At 43.6% G+C, this 18856-nt stretch overlaps 1 protein-coding gene across 1 annotated transcript in view; it reads right to left on the bottom strand.

Moving 5' to 3' along the window:
- Positions 1-18856, bottom strand: part of LOC142493862 (aminopeptidase NAALADL1-like) — a 95694-nt gene that overhangs the window by 29975 nt on the left and 46863 nt on the right. The window contains exon 13 of the mRNA XM_075598539.1: positions 637-728. Within this exon, the coding sequence (XP_075454654.1) occupies positions 637-728 (92 nt within the window). The remainder of the gene's footprint in view (positions 1-636; positions 729-18856) is intronic.

Genomic DNA, 18856 nt, shown 5'->3' with positions numbered 1-18856 from the left:
TGTTTGCCTTCCTCTGGATCAATAAGTAAGTATAGATATAGGATAAAGTATCTGTTGTCTAAATTTAGCATAGGTTGAACTTGATGGACGTACGTCTTTTTTCAACCTCATCTACTATGTAACTATGTAACTATGTAACTTAAAACCAATTTAGTTATTTTCTTTGCAAATTAAGTGCTATCTTTTGCTCCATTTTTGACTTCCAAGGCAGACGCACCACCAGAGCCCACGTCACTCTCGCACACGCACACATAATTAAGAATAATTATATTATTTCCCTGCACACAGGACTCATAAGGATTCCAATGAGCCATTAAGTGGCCAGATTAACCATACTTATGTCCAAATCACATAATAAAAAACGGTAACCACAACACTAAGTAGAATCACAAACCGGATGGAGCCTCCGTCTCACCCATAGAAGTAACTGTTATTTTACTTAGGTGATTACTAGCACTGATTCTAATATTATCAATGAGGATTGGGAATTGGAAAGCCTAATTATTGAACATTCTTTGCAATACTCCATGGATCCATGCGTATTTCAACTTTATTGGCATGATCAGGGTTTTAATAATATATATATATACAGTATATCTTAAATCCTGTTAAATGACATTAAATTAAAGGCCTTACTGGGGTATGACTCCATGTTGAGAGCTGGTCCGGTTGGTATGTTTTATCCAGTTATCGTACACAGTGAGGGAGTTGTCGACTGGCGTTGTTACCTGTGTAACAGAAGGAAGACAGAGAGATTACAATTAGGGACGTGCAAAACTATCCAAAAATGCATCCGCAACTAGGGATGCCAGGTAGCTTTTCCAAAAATACTGGACACAATGGTGAAAGGAATGACGTGCTTGAGACAGGCACGCATGCGCACACATACCCCTCTCACCTCTCTTCGTTCCATGCTGTTTCCTCCTCTCCTTGGCCCCACCTCCAGGCTCCCGACACCTCCTCCTGAGTGGCTGCATTACCCAGCAGCAGCCAATCAGGATGGAGGAAGCTCTCCAGCCCCCTTGCAACAGCCTGGCTCTCTTGCCACTCAGGGAAATCCTGCAGCCCCCCCAAGCCGGTCAGGTCACTACAGTATGTCCAGAGAGGTATTATTTTATATAAATTTTTACTGGACAGAGTGACCAAATACAGAACAGCCCGGTTCAATACCGGACACCTGGTAACCCTATACCGCAACATTTTAAGCATTTTTTCCCCCTAAATCTGATTCTTTGCAAAATGTTTTGCCAGGTCTCAAGGGGCTTATTATGGAGTCAAACTAGTACAACTTCAGCTGAATATCGGCAGACAGTGAGCGAAACATGGTGTGTGCGTCCTGCTTATACTCTCCGGATTAAGCTATTCTAGTTCTTTTAGAGAATTTAGCAAGTCTAACGATTTTAGAAAATTTCGCAAAATTTGCATATGAAGTTAAATTGCAATGCTCTTTGACCGCTGCTCGGCGAATCGTTTGCTAACCCTGACTGAGTTGCAGTTTTTTTTTTGCAACTAAAAAAAGGTCAGATTTTGCATTGTTCTGGGCCCAATGTGAAAGGTTTGCACATCACTAGTTATAATCGGAAGTAGGAAGGAGAGAAAAGTTAAGATAATTCATGGCCTTCAGAAATCAGGATAGCTGCCTGAGATACACTGGCGACACACTTTATTCGAGCACGGCTAGTCCCGCGAATTCGGGTATACTCGGGTGTATTCAGGTTTCTGATATTTTTCAGCCAGAGTGCATTGCGTTATTTTCCGGCAGGAATTTAAGCTTTTTATTCCGGCTGGTTACAATACTGCAATGCCGTCAAAATACACATGGTGGCGCTTGCGAGCTATTCTCTGTGAAGCCGTCCCCTATAATGAATTGTAATGCAGTATATATATATATATATATATATATATATATATATATATATATATATATACTGTATAACAACAACCCCTGTAAGCCCTAACATACAGTACTGTACTGTACTGTATATGCACATACATAAATGATACTACAGTACTGTATGGGCGGCGGGGGCGAGATGTGTTTGCAGCAGAGAGAGATCCGCTGCTCTCTCTCTGCGCAAACATCCACACATTAAAAATTATTTGAAATACATTTTTATTGATAGTGTAGATGTGCAGGGGGTCTCCGGAGCTGAACCGCGGTGGTTTTAGGTCTGGGGACCCCGTGCCCCCCGAGATACAGGCCCCTTTAGGGGGTGCCGGTATCCAGCTCTGCGTTAAAAGCCCCGATCACGTGACCGCGGCCTGTAAACCAAGCAGAGCAGAGGGATACCGGCACCCCCTAAAGGGGCCTGTATCTCGGGGGGCACGGGGTCCCCAGACCTGAAACCTGTGCGCTTCTGCTCTGGAGACCCCCTGCACATGTACACTATCAATAAAACACATACAATATACAGTATAAATAAACACTCGTTCTTTACCTTAGCGTCTATGCGCTATGGTAAAGAAGCATCATTTCTGTATTTTAATAATATTGTACAGTGAGCAGGGGGTTCCCTGAGCCAGAAATTAATGCTCAGGGAACCCCCCTGCTCCTGATCAATATTATTAAAAATACGGAAAATGCTGCGTCATTACCATAGCGGATAGCCGCTAAGGCAATGAAGGGGTTAACCCACCGTGCCCGCTTTATTGTGTGTAGTGGGGATGGGTGAGGGGGGTATTTGGCCCTTGGTGTGAGTTTAGGACTTGCGGGAGGGGGGGGGGGTTGCGGGTGCACTTAACCCCTTCACGATCGTAGCAGTTAATACCGCTACGGTCATGAAGGGGTTAAGCCCTCCCGCTACCCCACCCCCCCCCCCCCCCCCGCAAGCCCTCCCCAACCATCGTTGGGGCGAATACCCCATTCACCCACCCTCCCGCTACCCACAATAAAAAAATACACACACACAGCAGCCGCCAAAAAATAAATAAATAAATGACAATAAATACATTGGAAATACATTTTTATTGATAGTGTAGATGTGCAGGGGGTCTCCGGAGCTGAACCGCGGTGGTTTTAGGTCTGGGGACCCCGTGCCCCCCGAGATACAGGCCCCTTTAGGGGGTGCCGGTATCCAGCTCTGCGTTAAAAGCCCCGATCACGTGACCGCGGCCTGTAAACCAAGCAGAGCAGAGGGATACCGGCACCCCCTAAAGGGGCCTGTATCTCGGGGGGCACGGGGTCCCCAGACCTGAAACCTGTGCGCTTCTGCTCTGGAGACCCCCTGCACATGTACACTATCAATAAAACACATACAATATACAGTATAAATAAACACTCGTTCTTTACCTTAGCGTCTATGCGCTATGGTAAAGAAGCATCATTTCTGTATTTTAATAATATTGTACAGTGAGCAGGGGGTTCCCTGAGCCAGAAATTAATGCTCAGGGAACCCCCCTGCTCCTGATCAATATTATTAAAAATACGGAAAATGCTGCGTCATTACCATAGCGGATAGCCGCTAAGGCAATGAAGGGGTTAACCCACCGTGCCCGCTTTATTGTGTGTAGTGGGGATGGGTGAGGGGGGTATTTGGCCCTTGGTGTGAGTTTAGGACTTGCGGGAGGGGGGGGGGGTTGCGGGTGCACTTAACCCCTTCACGATCGTAGCAGTTAATACCGCTACGGTCATGAAGGGGTTAAGCCCTCCCGCTACCCCACCCCCCCCCCCCCCCCCGCAAGCCCTCCCCAACCATCGTTGGGGCGAATACCCCATTCACCCACCCTCCCGCTACCCACAATAAAAAAATACACACACACAGCAGCCGCCAAAAAATAAATAAATAAATGACAATAAATACATTGGAAATACATTTTTATTGATAGTGTAGATGTGCAGGGGGTCTCCGGAGCTGAACCGCGGTGGTTTTAGGTCTGGGGACCCCGTGCCCCCCGAGATACAGGCCCCTTTAGGGGGTGCCGGTAGCCCTCTGCTTGGTTTAAAGGTCCCGATCACGTGATCGCGGCCTGTAAACCAAGCAGAGCAGAGGGATACCGGCACCCCCTAAAGGGGCCTGTATCTCGGGGGGCACGGGGTCCCCAGACCTAAAACCTGTGCGCTTCAGCTCCGGAGACCCCCTGCACATGTACACTATCAATAAAAATGTATTTCAAATGTATTTATTGTCATTTATTTATTTATTTATTTATATTTATTTATTAATTGTGCTGCTGCTGCTGCAAGTCGTAAACTCACACCAAGGGCCAAACACCCCCCTCACCCCCAATAAAAAAAATTCACGCACAGCAGCCCCACAATTAATAAATAAATCTAAATAAATAAATAAATAAAATCTATGTAAAACCCCCTCCCCCTATTCTCGCTTTTAAAACGCCCTGCCTTCTCTCTAATCTATGTAAAAAAAACCTCCCCCTATCCCCCTATCCCCCTATTGTGTGTGTGCGTTAAGCTTCCCTGCAAGCTATGTAAAAAAAACCTCCCCCTATTGTGTGTGTGTTTCAATCTGGCTGGCCTGTGTTTCTGAGTGCTGAGTGCTCTGCGTTTAACCAAGCAGAGCAGAGGGATACCGGCACCCCCTAAAGGGGCCTGTATCTCGGGGGGCACGGGGTCCCCAGACCTAAAACCTGTGCGCTTCAGCTCCGGAGACCCCCTGCACATGTACACTATCAATAAAAATGTATTTCAAATGTATTTATTGTCATTTATTTATTTATTTATTTATATTTATTTATTAATTGTGCTGCTGCTGCTGCAAGTCGTAAACTCACACCAAGGGCCAAACACCCCCCTCACCCCCAATAAAAAAAATTCACGCACAGCAGCCCCACAATTAATAAATAAATCTAAATAAATAAATAAATAAAATCTATGTAAAACCCCCTCCCCCTATTCTCGCTTTTAAAACGCCCTGCCTTCTCTCTAATCTATGTAAAAAAAACCTCCCCCTATCCCCCTATCCCCCTATTGTGTGTGTGCGTTAAGCTTCCCTGCAAGCTATGTAAAAAAAACCTCCCCCTATTGTGTGTGTGTTTCAATCTGGCTGGCCTGTGTTTCTGAGTGCTGAGTGCTCTGCGTTTAACCAAGCAGAGCAGAGGGATACCGGCACCCCCTAAAGGGGCCTGTATCTCGGGGGGCACGGGGTCCCCAGACCTAAAACCTGTGCGCTTCAGCTCCGGAGACCCCCTGCACATGTACACTATCAATAAAAATGTATTTCAAATGTATTTATTGTCATTTATTTATTTATTTATTTATATTTATTTATTAATTGTGCTGCTGCTGCTGCAAGTCGTAAACTCACACCAAGGGCCAAACACCCCCCTCAACCCCAATAAAAAAAAATCACGCACAGCAGCCCCACAATTAATAAATAAATCTAAATAAATAAATAAATAAATAAAGACATGAAGAGAAATAAATACTGTATATACTGTACAGTATATACACTGTATACATATATATATATATATATATATATATATATACAGTATACATATATACACTGTGTATATATACTGTATATATATATATATATATATATATATATATATATATATATATATATATATATATATATATATACATACTGTATGTGAGTGAAAAGAGAAAAAAGTAACCCGTATGGGAGCACTCAGGTATGCAATTGATATATTTGTTTATTTATTTGACACAGTGCAAAAAGGGATGAATAAACAGTACATGATTTAAAAACACTTAAAAAAGAGGCATGGACCCTTAAACACTAATGAACAGCACTAGGGAACGACACACACTGTCAACCCTAAACATGAAAAGGATAGTGACTCAAAAAACACTAGGGAGAATCAAAGTGAATCACAATACAGTAGGTTACTGGGTTTAAAGGCACCTACAGTATACAACGCTAAGGATAATGCACACTACAATACCAAAAAGTATTTTAACCAAGCAAGTAAACCAAAATCAATATATACTGTAAGTAACAACCAGAAAAGACAATTTAAAACCAAACTAACCCTTACAATACCAAGGATTACATCTATCTAATTGTAAAAAACCTTATACAGTACATTATACACAGCATTGTTTAAAAACCCCTTCCCCCCCTAATGTTTCTGTTAAGTAGATTACACTGAAGGGAGAGAGATATAAAGGCCTAAAGCCCCTTCCCCCCTAATGTTTCTGTTAAACAGATTACAGTACATTGAAGGGAGAGAGATTTTACAGAAACACACATTAGGGGGGAGGGGGCTTTAAACAGATTACAGTACATTGAAGGGAGAGAGATGTTTCTGTTACCAGTAAATCTCCCTCCCTGCATTGCTAACCACCCTCACCCCCTACCCACATACCGTTAACCCCCCCCCCCATCCTGGCCATGGCCCCTCCGCTTCTGCAAAACAGACACAAAAATTAAAACATACAAAGTAATGTCCCCTAACCCCTTAATCACCATAGCGGTTATTAACCGCTACAGTCATGAAGGGGTTAACCCACCCTCACCCACCCACCACTCGGGATGCCTACATACCCTCCCACACTAACCCCCCCCCCACCCGTGAGGCCTAACCACCCAATCAGTTCCCACAAGGGAGGCCTACCCACATACCGTTGGGGAAACACCCCACCCCCACCCCAGTACCCACAATAAAAACAGTACAATCACCCACAATAAACAGCATTCTATTTATTAAATACATTACCCACCCCCTGTGCCCCCCCCCCCCCATAAATACAAGATTTATTCTTTTACATTCAGGGTCCATAACGCAGCCCCACGCTAGTCCCCGGTGGGCTGGCAGGGCACCTGGACAGACCTACAGTTTACCAGCAGCATTCCACAGGTTCTGGAGGCCTGCTGGTGGATCCTGCCAGCACCATGGCGCCCAGGTGGTCTCCTTGGGTCACCGTGAGCCTCAATTGGGTCCACACGGTAGGCCCAAGGATGTCTGGGAGCCCCGGGTCAAACCCACAGGTGTCTGCGGGGCCTCGGGTGGTTCCCATGGGGGTCTGGGGAACTCACGGGTGCTCACTACGGGTCCGCGGTGCCCCCACAGAAGTGGGACCACACATCATCATCCCCGCACCTACGGCTCGGAGGTGCCCCCACAGAAGTGGGACCACACATCGTCATGCCCGCAGACTACGGGTCCGCGGTGCCCCCACAGAAGTGGGACCACACATCATCATCCCCGCATGTGTCACCCGTGGAACCACCAGCCTGCTACCCTTTAGGATACCCGAGGATTCCCCGCGGGTGGTCTCCAGAGGTCCCACGCAAAACCACGGAAGTAACCCTGAATGTAAAAAAAATAAACCTGGCCAATACATTCAATACATACACCCTCCCCCCCAACACCTACAGTACAATAATGTGCAAAATAACTATTATCCAGATATGGATAATAGATTAATTGCCCATTATTAAAAACATTAACTAGCATACTGTATACAAATAAATAAAGTACTACTGACCTCATCAATACGAAGTGTCCGATGCCAGCGCCTTCCTTCTCTTGCCCACACAAAACATAGCCAAAACCAAGCCAATACATTGCAATTACATTCAGATATCAATTAACCCCTTAAACACCTTATCGGATAATAACCGCAAAGGTAATTAAGGGGTTAAGCCACACAGGCACGATACCCACCCTTCACCCATGAATTTGTACTGTGGCTTCATCATGCAACTATATATATATATACTGTATATATATACATACAGAGAGACAGAGAGAAAGAGAGAGAGAGAGATATATACAGTATATATATATACACACGTTATATACACACCCATGATAAACCAAATATACAGTACAAATAAATGTAGAAGGGTTATCAAAACCATACTGTTCTACAACCAAACACTTCTCCATACAGATACTACATTAAAATCAATTTCCTTTAAAAATCCTAACTGATCTCACAATCTACTGTACTGTATATGATCACAAACCAATGAAAAAAAAGTCACATTCCAAAATGCATAAAATCTATGCACCATACTGTATACATTCTGCAAATTAATCAAACGTAAACAAAAATCAGTTAGCAATCATTATTTACACCCCTAAACATTTCACACTCAATCAAGAACAATGAGACCATTAACAGATTCACGCCTAGAGCAGAACAATTAAGCCTTTGAAAAAATATAAGTACCGACAAAAATACAACCTTTACAGTACAGTACAACCAAGGCTATCTATCCCTGACCTTCCTCAAACACACAATACAATACCAAGGAATAATACATCTATCTAATTTTAAAATACTTTAAACTCACAAAATAATTAAAAACACATCTAATCCAGCTTTTAAAACATCATCATTTCTTACCCTGAATGTATACTGTACAGTATATCTCTCTAGACATATATATTGTACATACATACATACAGTGGCAAGAAATGATATACCACAAGCAAAAAAAAAATACACAGGTTAAAAAACCTTTTGAAATAATGAACAAGTTAAATAAAATACATTTCTTTACTGTAGTTCACTTACCATTACTTGCCCCCACCGACTCCCGTTGCCCAGCTTACTCACGAACCAATCCACGATCAGGAACCCATAAAATAATAAACCATTGAAAATAATAAACATTAAACTAAAAATCCAAACCAATCCACGGGTCTTCTACTTGTAATACACCTTCATCTGTATTCTTCTTTCTTCTATCTCCTTCCGGGCGGGGCAGGGCGTGGTCTTCTTTCCATCATCGGCCACGCCCTTGTCTTTTTCCTTCTCCGGAGGTCCTTCCTCCGCGGCGTCTGGCTGCAAAATGAGACGACATAGGCTTTTAAAGGCCTATGACGTCACATTTTGCGTCATGGTTCCCACGGTCCTGATTGGACCGTGAAAACCATGTGTGTTGGCCGATAATAAAAAAATGATGACGTCACTTAAAGGGAATGAAAGCACAGCCAATCAGAATGGCTTTGCTTCAATTGCCTTTAAGATGACGTCATGAAAAGGCACATGGTCGTGCACACATGGTACTAGAGCCAATCAGAGCGTGGGAACTTTATGCCTACTCTGATTGGCTCTGGTATACCATGTGTCAGGGGCTTGGGGGAGAAAGGATGTGACGTCAATGAAAACCTGTCACGTGGTACGGTAGCCAATCAGAGCGTGGGAACTTTATCCTTATTGACGTCACATCCTTTCTCCCCCAAGCCCCTGACACATGGTATACCAGAGCCAATCAGAGTAGGGATAAAGTTCCCACGCTCTGATTGGCTCTGGTATACCATGTGTCAGGGGCTTGGGGGAGAAAGGATGTGACGTCAATAAGGATAAAGTTCCCACGCTCTGATTGGCTACCGTACCACGTGACAGGTTTTCATTGACGTCACATCCTTTCTCCCCCAAGCCCCTGACACATGGTATACCAGAGCCAATCAGAGTAGGCATAAAGTTCCCACGCTCTGATTGGCTCTAGTACCATGTGTGCACGACCATGTGCCTTTTCATGACGTCATCTTAAAGGCAATTGAAGCAAAGCCATTCTGATTGGCTGTGCTTTCATTCCCTTTAAGTGACGTCATCATTTTTTTATTATCGGCCAACACACATGGTTTTCACGGTCCAATCAGGACCGTGGGAACCATGACGCAAAATGTGACGTCATAGGCCTTTAAAAGCCTATGTCGTCTCATTTTGCAGCCAGACGCCGCGGAGGAAGGACCTCCGGAGAAGGAAAAAGACAAGGGCGTGGCCGATGATGGAAAGAAGACCACGCCCTGCCCCGCCCGGAAGGAGATAGAAGAAAGAAGAATACAGATGAAGGTGTATTACAAGTAGAAGACCCGTGGATTGGTTTGGATTTTTAGTTTAATGTTTATTATTTTCAATGGTTTATTATTTTATGGGTTCCTGATCGTGGATTGGTTCGTGAGTAAGCTGGGCAACGGGAGTCGGTGGGGGCAAGTAATGGTAAGTGAACTACAGTAAAGAAATGTATTTTATTTAACTTGTTCATTATTTCAAAAGGTTTTTTAACCTGTGTATTTTTTTTTTGCTTGTGGTATATCATTTCTTGCCACTGTATGTATGTATGTACAATATATATGTCTAGAGAGATATACTGTACAGTATACATTCAGGGTAAGAAATGATGATGTTTTAAAAGCTGGATTAGATGTGTTTTTAATTATTTTGTGAGTTTAAAGTATTTTAAAATTAGATAGATGTATTATTCCTTGGTATTGTATTGTGTGTTTGAGGAAGGTCAGGGATAGATAGCCTTGGTTGTACTGTACTGTAAAGGTTGTATTTTTGTCGGTACTTATATTTTTTCAAAGGCTTAATTGTTCTGCTCTAGGCGTGAATCTGTTAATGGTCTCATTGTTCTTGATTGAGTGTGAAATGTTTAGGGGTGTAAATAATGATTGCTAACTGATTTTTGTTTACGTTTGATTAATTTGCAGAATGTATACAGTATGGTGCATAGATTTTATGCATTTTGGAATGTGACTTTTTTTTCATTGGTTTGTGATCATATACAGTACAGTAGATTGTGAGATCAGTTAGGATTTTTAAAGGAAATTGATTTTAATGTAGTATCTGTATGGAGAAGTGTTTGGTTGTAGAACAGTATGGTTTTGATAACCCTTCTACATTTATTTGTACTGTATATTTGGTTTATCATGGGTGTGTATATAACGTGTGTATATATATATACTGTATATATCTCTCTCTCTCTCTTTCTCTCTGTCTCTCTGTATGTATATATATACAGTATATATATATATAGTTGCATGATGAAGCCACAGTACAAATTCATGGGTGAAGGGTGGGTATCGTGCCTGTGTGGCTTAACCCCTTAATTACCTTTGCGGTTATTATCCGATAAGGTGTTTAAGGGGTTAATTGATATCTGAATGTAATTGCAATGTATTGGCTTGGTTTTGGCTATGTTTTGTGTGGGCAAGAGAAGGAAGGCGCTGGCATCGGACACTTCGTATTGATGAGGTCAGTAGTACTTTATTTATTTGTATACAGTATGCTAGTTAATGTTTTTAATAATGGGCAATTAATCTATTATCCATATCTGGATAATAGTTATTTTGCACATTATTGTACTGTAGGTGTTGGGGGGGAGGGTGTATGTATTGAATGTATTGGCCAGGTTTATTTTTTTTACATTCAGGGTTACTTCCGTGGTTTTGCGTGGGACCTCTGGAGACCACCCGCGGGGAATCCTCGGGTATCCTAAAGGGTAGCAGGCTGGTGGTTCCACGGGTGACACATGCGGGGATGATGATGTGTGGTCCCACTTCTGTGGGGGCACCGCGGACCCGTAGTCTGCGGGCATGACGATGTGTGGTCCCACTTCTGTGGGGGCACCTCCGAGCCGTAGGTGCGGGGATGATGATGTGTGGTCCCACTTCTGTGGGGGCACCGCGGACCCGTAGTGAGCACCCGTGAGTTCCCCAGACCCCCATGGGAACCACCCGAGGCCCCGCAGACACCTGTGGGTTTGACCCGGGGCTCCCAGACATCCTTGGGCCTACCGTGTGGACCCAATTGAGGCTCACGGTGACCCAAGGAGACCACCTGGGCGCCATGGTGCTGGCAGGATCCACCAGCAGGCCTCCAGAACCTGTGGAATGCTGCTGGTAAACTGTAGGTCTGTCCAGGTGCCCTGCCAGCCCACCGGGGACTAGCGTGGGGCTGCGTTATGGACCCTGAATGTAAAAGAATAAATCTTGTATTTATGGGGGGGGGGGGGGCACAGGGGGTGGGTAATGTATTTAATAAATAGAATGCTGTTTATTGTGGGTGATTGTACTGTTTTTATTGTGGGTACTGGGGTGGGGGTGGGGTGTTTCCCCAACGGTATGTGGGTAGGCCTCCCTTGTGGGTAGTTAGTGGGTGAGGGTTGAGGGTGGTTAGGCCTCACGGGGTGGGGGGTTAGAGTGGGAGGGTATGTACAGTAGGCGTCCCAAGTGGTGGGTGAGGGCGGGTTAACCCCTTCATGACTGTAGCGGTTAATAACCGCTATGGTGATTAAGGGGTTAGGGGACATTACTTTGAAAGTGTTATTTTTTTTCTCTGTTTTACTGTACAGCAGCGGAGGTTGCCATGGGTAGTGGGTAGTGTATTGAATGTATTTATTGGTTATTATGCGTTAACCCCTTCATTACCTTAGCGGCTATACGCTATGCTAATGAAGCCTCGTTTCTGAACTTTTAATAATATTGTGCAGGAGCAGGGGGTCCCCTGAGATTAGATTTCTGTCTCAGGGAACCCCCTGCTCACTCTACAATATTATTAAAAAGACAGAAATGCTGCTTCTTTACCATAGCGCATAGCCGCTAAGCTAAAGAATGATTCTTTAATGATGTGTGTGTTTTATTCACAGTGTAGATGTTCTCCGGAGCTGAAGCGCACAGGTTTCAGGTCTGGGGACCCCGTGCCCCCCGAGATACAGGCCCCTTTAGGGGGTGCCGGTATCCCTCTGCTCTGCTTGGTTTACAGGCCGCGGTCACGTGATCGGACCTTTAAACCAAGCAGAGGGCTACCGGCACCCCCTAAAGGGGCCTGTATCTCGGGGGGCACGGGGTCCCCAGACCTAAAACCTGTGCGGTTCAGCTCCAGAGACCCCCTGCACATCTACACTATCAATAAAAATGTATTTCCAATGTATTTATTGTCATTTATTTATTTATTTTTTGGCGGCTGCTGTGTGTGATTATTTTTTATTGTGTTTAGCGGGGGTGGGTGACGGGGTTTATAAATGTGAGTTTATAAATAAAATAAAGAATATTATTTATAGGGGCCTTAGAACAGAAGTTCCCACGCCAATTGCGCGCTCATTGCTCTTTTGTTACAATGTTGCTGGTCTTGCGGGTTTGCAGTCTGGCAGCAAAAAGCAGTTTGTACTGTAGTACTGTGTGTGAGATAAAGTAACCAGTTCTTTTATTGCTGAAGTCGCCACTAAAAACTTTTATTTACAAATACAGTACAAAAACCGTGCAACACACAACAACATTCAGTATCCTTTGTTTAAGTACAGCAGGTACTATAGGGTAAAACATGTACTGTACAGTACAGCACAACATTACAGTATGGTCTCACTGAAAGTCCTCCCCATTTTCCAGCCATGGCCGATGCCTTGCATGGCGCAAAACGCCATTAATGCAGTCTCTAACGCCTCTCATTACAGGATCTGTAACAGGGTAATAGCGCTGCATTTCTTCCACAATCTTTTTCCTTAAATTGGCAGGAAGGGCATTTTTTTGGCGATTCCCATCATAGTTCACTTTGAACACCCACTCGCAGTACAATGTGTAGGGAACATGGTGTTTAAATATGATCAAGGCATACTTGTGTGGTATACCAGCACTCCTCACCCTATACTTCTCCCTCAGCGCCGGTGTCAGATCGCACAGGGAGATGTCGGGCACTGTTTGTATGCGAGCGGGTGTAGGAAGTCTTTTGGGAGCGGGTGTACTTGAGGCGATGGGCAATGGTAGGGTGTCTGGGAGGAAGCTTTCCTCCGGTAGTGGTCGCCGGGTTGTCTCCTGGCGTGGTCTAGATGGGGTTGTCATGTCCTCCTCAATAGCATAGTACACTGTATCTTCTGGTGGAGGGTGTGTGCTTGGTGATGGAAGGGGGTCGAAGGTACCATGCATCACATCCATGTCACCCCCCTGCTCCAGCATCGGGGAAACAGGGGCATTAACACCGAGCAAATAATGTATGCCCGCTATGTCTGCCTCTATCTTGTCCATCCGTTGATCCATCCGTTGCTCCATATGTAGCATCCGTTGATCCAGCCGTTGCTCCATATGTAGCACCGACTCCAGAAGCAGATCTAGCTTTGCCAGCACACTAGAATTCCCGGGGAGATCCACACTTAGCCCATTCAGGATCCGGTCCAACGAGCTGCTTGTGCATGGCATCTGGAGATCTGGGGGGATGGGTGCAACGGAGGATGAGATGGGGGTTCCCTGGAGAGAAGCGGCATCGATGGAGAGTGGAAGAGGTGACCTGGGGATGCCCGGTACAGGAGAAGCTGCAGCGTGGTGGAAGAGGGATGGAGAAGGTGACCGCTGGATTTCCGGGAGAGAAGCAGAGTCGTCCAAGAGCAAAGGAGACAGTGACCCGTTGATTTCAGAGGCAGCAGCATCTTCAGATGGAACCGGAGAAGATGGGGGTGGAGAAGCCGGGCTGAAGATTTCCGGGACAGCTACAGCAGAGTCGTCGAAGCATATGGGAGCAAGTGGTCTGCGGATTCGGTGAGTTGGCTGCCATGCGTCTTGCGAACCGAGCACAGTACCGTATTTCTTCTTCACATAATAAGGCTGACGTGTTTTAAAAGCCTTAGCCTTTGGGGTCAGCAGAAGGTTTTCTTTGTTGGCCTTAGCCTGTCGCTTTGCCTTTGGCTTGGGAACGGTAACTGCCTTTCTTTTTTTCAGTGTGGCAGGCACAGCAGAGGTGAGATGATTCTTTCTTCCATAGAACCGGGGCTGCTCCATGTAAGCGGGAGGCACAATGCAGTATCTGGACAATGCCTCAGATAAAGATCAGCAAGTGGTGGGCTATGCAACGTGTACAACCTTTTATGCATGGTGGCCAGGTACAGGTGTTGAAAGTGGGTGGTCTGTTATGTGAGTCATTAACATATAAATACACCATCCATTTTGTGGATTCACTGCACATTGAATACACATCGACTAAACATCGAATACACATTCTTGTGTTTGTATTTCTTTCTACAGTACTCGCAGCAATGCCTGTTAAGAAGATTTCAAAGGATCTCAGCATGAGAATGAAGGAGATGTACACGAGCGGACAACGAATTGCAGATATCCAGCGCTGGTTAACTGCTTCTGGCCTCGTTGTGCCATCAAGCACTGTGTGCTATCATGCACAAGGAAAAAACAGAGACCGCAAAAAGGCACCAAGGGTAACAAATGCGTAAGTATACTGTATTTATAAAACTTAACCAAAAAAAATATAGAAAACTGTAGTGTACATCTACAGTATACCGTATTTATATAGTATATTTATTATATTACAACAGTATATACTGTAGTGTACTGTATGTGTGGTCAATTTATATTTTTTGTGCAGCAGTATACACTTTTGGTATATTGCAATTCATCTGACAACGGAATATACAGTATATGATGTGTATTTATTATGATATAACAACAGTATACCGTATTTATATAGTATATTTATTATATTACAACAGTATATACTGTAGTGTACTGTATGTGTGGTCAATTTATATTTTTTGTGCAGCAGTATACACTTTTGGTATATTGCAATTCATCTGACAACGGAATATTTATATAGTATATTTATATTACAACAGTACTGTATACTGTATATTTTGTCTATTTATATTTATAGTACAGCAGTATACATTTTTTGTATATTTATATTTACTGTATATTACAACATTACATGTACAGTATACAGTATACATTTTATATTGCTGCATATTAATAACACAATATAATTTCTTTGCATTGTAGGGAGACTACTCTTCTGGTGGACAGAATAAGTGAGGAGAATGATGAGAGGAGCGCATTAAGGGTTAAAAACACTCTTCAGGAAAACCACAATCTGACTGTATCCGAGAGCAGCATAAAGAAGATGAGACGCAGAATTGGATGGAAATATGGACGTGTGAGGTTAGTAGTGGACAGTACAGGAGGTACTGTACTGTAAAGTAAAAATGTTGTTTTGCAAACTGTACTGCGCTGTGACGCTAACATTTTTTATTCATTGTCATTACAGAGCGTACCCCATGATACGGGACGCAAACAAAATCAAAAGAGTGCTCCAGGCCCAGGCATGGATCGACAGCGGTGAGACTTTCCAGGATTGCATCTTCACTGATGAGTCTACTGTGTCGCTGGAGAGATTTGCAAGATTTGCGTTCCACAAAAAAGGCCGCATAACTTTGAAGCCACGGCCAAAACACCCTGTGAAGCTGCATGTGTGGGGTGCCATCTCTAGGCGTGGACCGGGATGCATTGTCGTCTTTGAAGGTACAATTTCTCAAATATAATGCCGCCTAATGCACTGTACTTGACTAGTGTTGCCTTACCGTATGCACTGTACTGTACTATTGAGCACTTTTCTTTTCTTGCTATAGGAATCATGAATAAAGATTTCTTCCAAGACAACATTGTGCCCGTGATAGTGCGATACATCACACAAGACTTTCCCAATGGTCATCGCTTTTACCAGGACAATGATCCCAAGCACACCGCGTCGACGGCGCATATCCTTGAGCGCGGCATCAACTGGGTGAAGACGCCAGCGGAGTAAGTGTAGTAGACCGTGTCCCATTTATATGTTCCCCACTGTTTTTACTGTGTACTCTATCTCTTAAACTAATTGTCCTTTCTTTCCAATCACAGATCACCAGACTTCAATCCGATCGAAATGGTCTGGCATCAGCTGAAGGACCACATCCGTAAAGTGGCGAAACCCTCCAAGAAGGACGAGTTGTATACAGCCATAATGAGTTTTTGGAACGATGTACTCACCGAGGAACGATGCAATAAATATATAGACCATATTGCCACTGTGTTGCCCATTGTCATCGCGCGCAATGGACAAGCATCAGGAAAGTAGTACAGTGCTGTAGTATTGTACAGTAGGTACACTATGATACAGGTAAGTATGGCACAGATTTTAGCTTTCCCAATAGTCAGAGTTTACAGTAGTTCCAGTATACAGTACAGTAGACTAGTTTGACATACTACAGTAACTGCCTACTAACTGCTCCATTTTTTCTTTCCAGAGAAAGCTGCACCAGCCACCTACTGTACAGTAGGTCTACCATAATACAGTACGCACATACAGTACAGTACAGTAACTAAACAAAGTTTTTGTTTTCTTGTCGTTCCAGGAAAAAGGGTGCACCAGGGTGGAGGGGGGGCCTTGTGTTCGTCAAATCTGCTTGTGCAGTCAAATGTACAGTATATAAACAGCAGTAATGATGTACACAAAACCTCTCCTCTCTCAATGAACTACTGTACCGCAGACACAATGAGGATACTGTTACAGTATGAAGGGAAAAAGAACAGGATGGGTTATTTAACATTACAGTATACTGTGCAATATTTATACTGTATATTTATATATACTGTATTTTTATTCTAAAGGTATTCGAGAATGTACTCTACTGTATGAGGACCTGGTGACTTTCAACCCTCTCAGACCCACAGAAAGGATTATTTCACATCACTGTATATTTATCCTGTATATTTTCAGTAATTTAGAAGCAGTGGCTGTTCTGAACAGCCCAGGGCCAGATTAACAAAACAATGGCTTGGATTGGATTAGCCAGACGATTGATGCTTGGCCAGGGAGGGATTAAAATCTCTAAGGGAGGGGGTGGGTGGTGTAGCTGTAGGATTGTACTGTGTCAGTATTTCCAACGCCAGGTCACCCTAATAATTGCATGAATAAACCCCCAAAGACAAGGCCCAAATATACTAGTACAGTATACTGTACAGTACTGTAAAGTATGTATTATTGTGTGTTGATGTTTTGAATTGCTGTTAACTTGAAAAGTTTCACCATTGTATTGTACTGTATTTGTAAATAAAAGTATTTTGTGGCGACTTCAGCAATAAAAGAACTGGTTAATTTATCTCACATAAAGTACGTGAATACGACCGCAATCACCATTGTACAGTAAATGGGTGCATAGGATGGAACGACAGGTGCTAAAGGGGTATACAGTAAATATGATACTGTATTTATCAGTATTGATCAAAGAGAGTTGATCAGAAGGATTCCCCTTATAAAGTATACAGCACTCTATTGTCATTCATACAGTACAGTATACTGTAGTAAAGGGTAGACAACACATGGTCTTGCAGTATACTGTATTACTAAAAATCTGTCAGGTTGACCAGAATCACTGCGGATATCGGAAAATAATACAATTTTATTAATTCTACGTACTGTATATAAGGGGAATCCTTCTGATCAACTCTCTTTGATCAACACTGATAAATACAGTACAGTAATTTATCTCACACTCAGTACTACAAACTGCTTTTTGCTTGCAATAAACAAACAAACAGGGAAGCGCTACTGTATACTGTATGAGTTAGGATCAGGCCCAGCAGCCACTTTATGTTGAAAACCACATATGAAATGAGCATAAATTTGCATGAATAATTACACAAAAATATATAAAATAAATAGCACAAGTCTCTGACAGAGAGAAATTGTCCAGGTGGTGTGGATACAGGTTAATGCCCCTGTCTGATAGGACAGACTCGGGCAAGAATGGCCTGTGAGAGGTGAAAATCCAGAATGGTAGCTGGGATGGAAAGCGCTACCAACTGTGCAGGTATTGAAGTGTGTAGAAATGGGAAGGTGCCGTAGGCATCAAATGTGGAAAGCGCTCACCCAGACTTCATACAGTACACTGCGCTTTTTGCTTGCATACTGCAAAGCCGCAAGACCAGCAACATTGTAAAAAAAGAGCAAAAAAAAGAGCAATGAGCGCGAAATTGGCGTGGGAACTTCTGTTCTAGGGCCCCTAGAAATAATATTCTTTATTTTAGTTATAAACTCACATTTATATATAAAGTATATATTTATTTCTCTTCATGTACTGTATTTATTTAGATTTATTTATTAATTGTGGAGCTGCTGTGCGTGAGGGGCCATGGCCAGGATGGGGGGGGGGGGGGGGGTAACGGTACAGTATGTGGGTAGGGGGTGAGGGTGGTTAGACCTCACAGTACATTATGCACATTGGGCCCCCCTCCTCCCCACATTTACATACTGTACTGTACACTACACGACATCAATGCAGGGAGGGTTTACCAATGCAGGGAGGGTTTACCAATGCAGGTAAGGCTTTAGGCCTTTATATCTCTCTCCCTTCAGTGTAATCTACTTAACAGAAACATT

The sequence above is a fragment of the Ascaphus truei genome, chromosome 4, assembly GCF_040206685.1.
Source record: "Ascaphus truei isolate aAscTru1 chromosome 4, aAscTru1.hap1, whole genome shotgun sequence".
NCBI classification, from domain to species: Eukaryota; Metazoa; Chordata; class Amphibia; order Anura; family Ascaphidae; genus Ascaphus; species Ascaphus truei.
Note: the sequence above shows the minus strand (reverse complement) of the source record. Positions and strands in the feature narration are given on the sequence as shown.